This window comes from Puntigrus tetrazona, unplaced genomic scaffold (genome assembly GCF_018831695.1).
Source record: "Puntigrus tetrazona isolate hp1 unplaced genomic scaffold, ASM1883169v1 S000000401, whole genome shotgun sequence".
Taxonomy (NCBI): Eukaryota; Metazoa; Chordata; class Actinopteri; order Cypriniformes; family Cyprinidae; genus Puntigrus; species Puntigrus tetrazona.
In genome coordinates, this window is record NW_025048054.1 from 575,001 (window position 1) to 580,000 (window position 5,000).

At 34.7% G+C, this 5,000-nt stretch overlaps 1 protein-coding gene across 6 annotated transcripts in view; it reads left to right on the plus strand.

Moving 5' to 3' along the window:
- pdlim5b (PDZ and LIM domain 5b) overlaps nucleotides 1-5,000 on the plus strand; it is a 73,092-nt gene that overhangs the window by 58,484 nt on the left and 9,608 nt on the right. For all 6 annotated transcript variants that reach the window (XM_043231720.1, XM_043231722.1, XM_043231723.1 and 3 more), the window contains one exon: nucleotides 2,785-2,968. In XM_043231720.1, the coding sequence (XP_043087655.1) occupies nucleotides 2,785-2,968 (184 nt within the window). The remainder of the gene's footprint in view (nucleotides 1-2,784; nucleotides 2,969-5,000) is intronic.

Below are 5,000 nucleotides of genomic sequence, written 5' to 3' on the forward strand. Positions count from 1 at the left end.
TACCGTTAAAATGATTTCATAATTTATTAAACATGTATGCTACATAATGTTTCAAAAAAATAAATGCATTAAGATTAATATTCAGACACATGCACATAAATAATTATATTTTTATGCTATATTTCATTTATTTAAAAAAGAAAAAATATATATATATATACACATTAAGCTGAATATTCAGACACACACATATACATAATATTTTATTAATATTTAACAATTTTTTTAATGCTATTTTATTTCATTTGTTAATTTATATTTCGGCACAATTTATATTTATGTACAAAAATTAAACAAGGTTTTTAAGTTCACAAGAGTTTTCAGTTTTCAGTCAAATGTCTCTTTTACTGCATTATTTTAATATTATTTATAAACTATTAGTGTGTTTTTGTATATTTTGAGTTTATTTGTGCATCAAAATTAAGTGTTTTTTTTTTTTTTTTTTTTTTTTTTTAATATAAGTGTGTGTGATGTGTATATTATGTAATACACACATATCCATGTATACATTTAGGAAAACTAAACTAAGTTTATTTTTAAATATATTTATATATAATATAATACGTGTACACTGTGATTACTGTACGTGTGTGTATTTATATGCAATTAATGGTTTTATTAACATTTTAATAGTGTTTTATCTCAGTTAAGCGTGGGGAACATTTCTAATTGAATTCCTTTGTTGCTTTAAGAAGTATTTTCGAATGCATTTTTCTATCTCATCTAGTGTTTTTTGTCCCAGGAAGGCAGGCGAGCGTCCTGTAGATGGCAGGCTGATGCTTCTGAGTTAGTTCTGAATGAAAGAGCTGTGTTTTACTCCGAGCGCTGGAATGCTGTTAGTCCCTCAGGATTAGAGCGGGTTCAGTCCGGCGGCTCGTGGCGTGTTTATGTTGTGTTTGCGGGGGTCTCGGCCTGAATGTTGACTCTGTGGACTCTGAGGCTGGTGTTTACCCATCATGCCCTCTGCTGACAGGCGGCTGAACACAGGTGTCTGTGTGTAGGGAATGAGAGAAGCCCGGGGCTCAGATTCCTGCTCGGCTCGCTCCGTTCTTCAGGAGCTGCGGTTCATCAGCAGAGCATCTCCTCAGTTAAAGCTCGTGGCCTGATTCAATCCAGACGTCCGGATCACAGCAGAAGGACAGATGGCCTTCGTTTCTCTCAGAAACCTCCAGAACATCACTGAGGGCTTAGACATGCCCAGCGCTATTTCTGGGTTTAAATTTAATGGGTTTTTTTTTCTTTTTTCTTTTATCTATAATCGTATTAGAAAAGTCGATGTGGATTGTCTGCTATTTTTATTTTAACTAATATTCTTTAGCTAAAATAAATAAATTTAAATAAAAAAATAAATATATATATATATATATATATATATATATATATATATATATATATATATATATGAGGAATAAGTATTACAAACAATATTATTATTAATTAATACATATTTTATTAATACAAGTTTCATTGAAAAATACAATTAATTCTAAATCTAAATTTAAAACTATTATTTTAAAATATCAAATTATTTCATTATAAAAATAGTATATACATTAAATGTATGACATCTCATTTAAAATGTTAATATTAAATTAGTGTAACTTAAAACTATTTAAAAAATTGAAATTATTTGTTATTTTATGGTATTTTAAAATGTAATATATATTTTTTTACATGTTATTGTATTTTACGATGTAATGTAAACCCAGCGTTTATGTATAAATATATAGAACGTTCATATTTCTATAATGCTCCACACGCTTCCACTAGTTCTTCTCAGCTGAGAGGAAGTGCTCATCTTATCTCAGGAAGTGATGATTCCTTCAGGATTAAACCCACGCTGACCGAGCAGCTGCATCCTCTGACCTCCAGACTGTGACCTTTGACCTGCTGCTCAGCCATCATCATCATTTCATTTTAATGAAAATATTTTTAATATTATAATAAATTAATATTAATCAGAATTTTTGAATTATGATGTTGATATTGATAAAATAAACCCCAGAATGATTCAAAGACATTAAATAACATTTAAACACAATCTTAAAATGTCTGGTTATATGTAATATTTACTTTTTTTAAACGTATAACGATTTTTAGTTACGTTTTTGTTAATGAACAAAATCGTCGATTTAAAACAAATAAATAAAAAAAAAATTTTAATACGGTATTTTAAAATGCCTAGCTAGATTTGCTAGATTTTTCATTTCATTATTTATTTGTTTATATATTTTTAGGGTAATAAAATCTTGATGTTGATTTTATTTTTTTTTTATTTTTTTTTTTTTTGAAAGTAAACTCTAGAGCTTCGTTATCGAATGCAGATTTTTTTTTATCTTGTGATGAAGTTGTCCGTCACACACACACACACACACACACACACACACACACAGCGCCGTACGTATCCATTCTCACCGGCTCAGAAACCCGGGTGCGCTCTCTCCGTGACCTCTGACCCCCGCTGTCTCTCCGGAGGTGGTCAGAGAAGGAAAGGCTTGTCCGAGACACAGGATTATTTTGCCAGGTGTCTCCTCTGCTTCTGGGAATGTTGTTCCCCCCCCCGGCCTGAGTAAACCGATCCATTGTTTTGCGGCGGCGCGGTGTGGATGTCCCGTCCCTTCAGAAGAGATAGAGTTCATATATCTTCAGCAGAACTTTCCGTCACCTTCGGTCACGCTACATAGCCTCGTACAATACCGCGATCTCATTACCCTAACACAGGCGCTGTTGTGGGCCGGGTTCAGCGAGGGGTCGCCAGATTGAGATCTCTTTCTCTTTGATTAGGGTTTCCCAGAGCAGGTGCACCTGGGCCCCAGACGGGCCCCTCGATCGGACGGGTCACCGGCAAGGGCCCGGATCGCCCGGCGCCTCAGGCTCACCCCAACGACGAGTCTCTGGTGCAGAGAGCCGAACACATCCCGGCGGGAACACGGACGCCCATGTGCGGTCACTGCAACATGGTCATCAGGTCAGACATCGCCTCGCACCACATTCAGCGCCATTCAACGTGTCCCGAGCGCTCGTAACGCGGCTCTGAGTGAAGCTAAACATCCTGCAAAGTGTCTACAAGTTATAGTCTCTCAGAACAAAGAGTCGACTCTGAATCCTTTTTAAAGCGCATCCCAAGCCCGTATTTCCCCAGTGTTTTCTCGTCGTTGGTCTGAATGAAAATGCAAAATCATTCTTCGCCACTAGGTGTCGCTTTTGAGGCGTTAAAAAAAGCTCACAAGCGCTGCTTTGACTGAAATCGACCGATCGCTGGAGGAAAATGAATCGTCGAACGAATCGTTTTGGGAGTCGCTATGAATGCATGTTGTTTTTTGGAGCTTGCATGAGTCAACCTGTTGTTAGGGACTCCCAAAACCAAAAGATGAAACCCGTAACAGGGGCACTTTAAGTGGTTTCTAGGTCTGGGAAAGTGTAGGAAAGAGAAAGCAGAGTATGGGAAAAATGTTTGCATTTTCAGACTTTATATATATATATATATATATATATATATATATATATATATATATATATATATCAATTTTTCCAAACTGAGGTTTATGCATCATCCACAAGCTGAATAAATAACATTTCCGTTGAGGCTTGTGATTAAAAACCTCTGAAAATATGGAATCTGAGGAAGCAAAAAATAGTAAATATTGAGAAAATCACCTTTAAAGTCGTCCAAGTGAAGTTCTTAGCAATGAATATTACTAATCAAATAACGATGAGATAATAATTCATATATTTACCGCAGGAAATGTACAAATATCTTCACTGAACGTAATCTTAATATCCTAATCATTCTATCAAAAAAAAAGAGATCATTTTGACCCATAAAATGTATTTTAAAAGCCAGATATATACAAAAATAACAAACAAAAAAAATTATAAAATTAGTTAAAACGTGGTAAAAAATAATTATTTTTTTATTGAATTAATATTAATATTAATTGATCACTAATTGGGGGGGAAAGCAGCTAAAACTAGCCAATTTAATTAAAACAGCAGATTTAACAAGAACCAAAAAATCTGATTTAGCAAAAAAGATAATAACTAAGATGTATTTATTTGTTTTTTGAACATATGAAGTCATAATTGAATTAGCCATTACATTTACTGGCATTAATACAAATATATTAATTACTCCAAACTATGTGAGCTGTAACAGTTCAAATAAATAAATAAATAAAATAAAAATTAATTAAAAAAAGAAAAAGTGTCTTTTTAGTCCTTTATAAACTGTTAGAGTACTTTTTATTTGGCGTCTCTGGGAACTTAAGGATTTAGAAAGAGAGAGAATACACTTAAATATTTTTATTATGAATATTACTAGTATAATTATTAGTTATGTTTCTTTGCTCACCGAGGCTGCGTTTATTTGATACAGTCGAAAAGTGTCAAATATTATTCTAATTATATGATCTGTTTTCTCTGTGAACGTGTTAAAGTGTATTTTCAGCATCATTACTCCGGTCTTCAGAAATCAGAGTAATATACTGATGTTGAAAACTGAATATCATACAGATGAACAGAAAGTTCTTTACAGACACTTCTTGATCGTTTTAATGCATCCTTGAGAAAAACCATTAGTCTGACGTCAAGCGTGTGACCAGTAGCGTTACGTTCTTGCCGTTAGAGTGAGAGTTGAATTCGTCTGAAGGGTTTAACGGCGTTTGAGGAGCTCGGACTCCTTCAGCCGGTCTCCAGAGAGCGGGATCTGTTTCTCCACAGACTGCCAGACTCCGTGACATCCAAGCTAAAAGTCTCCTCTTTCTGCATCTGATACGGCCAGTGTCCGTTGTTTTCCCTTCCAGCTAATCATCCGATTTGTCAGCCGCATCCCCGCTGCCGTCCTCACGTTACCTCCACAGATTCCTCCGCATCAGATCCCGTCCAAACCACTGTTTTCACAGCGTCAGGACAGACCGGCGCTCTGATAGCACGTCTTAGTAGTGCTCCGTTTATTTATTTTTTATTTATATATATATATATATATATATATATATATATAT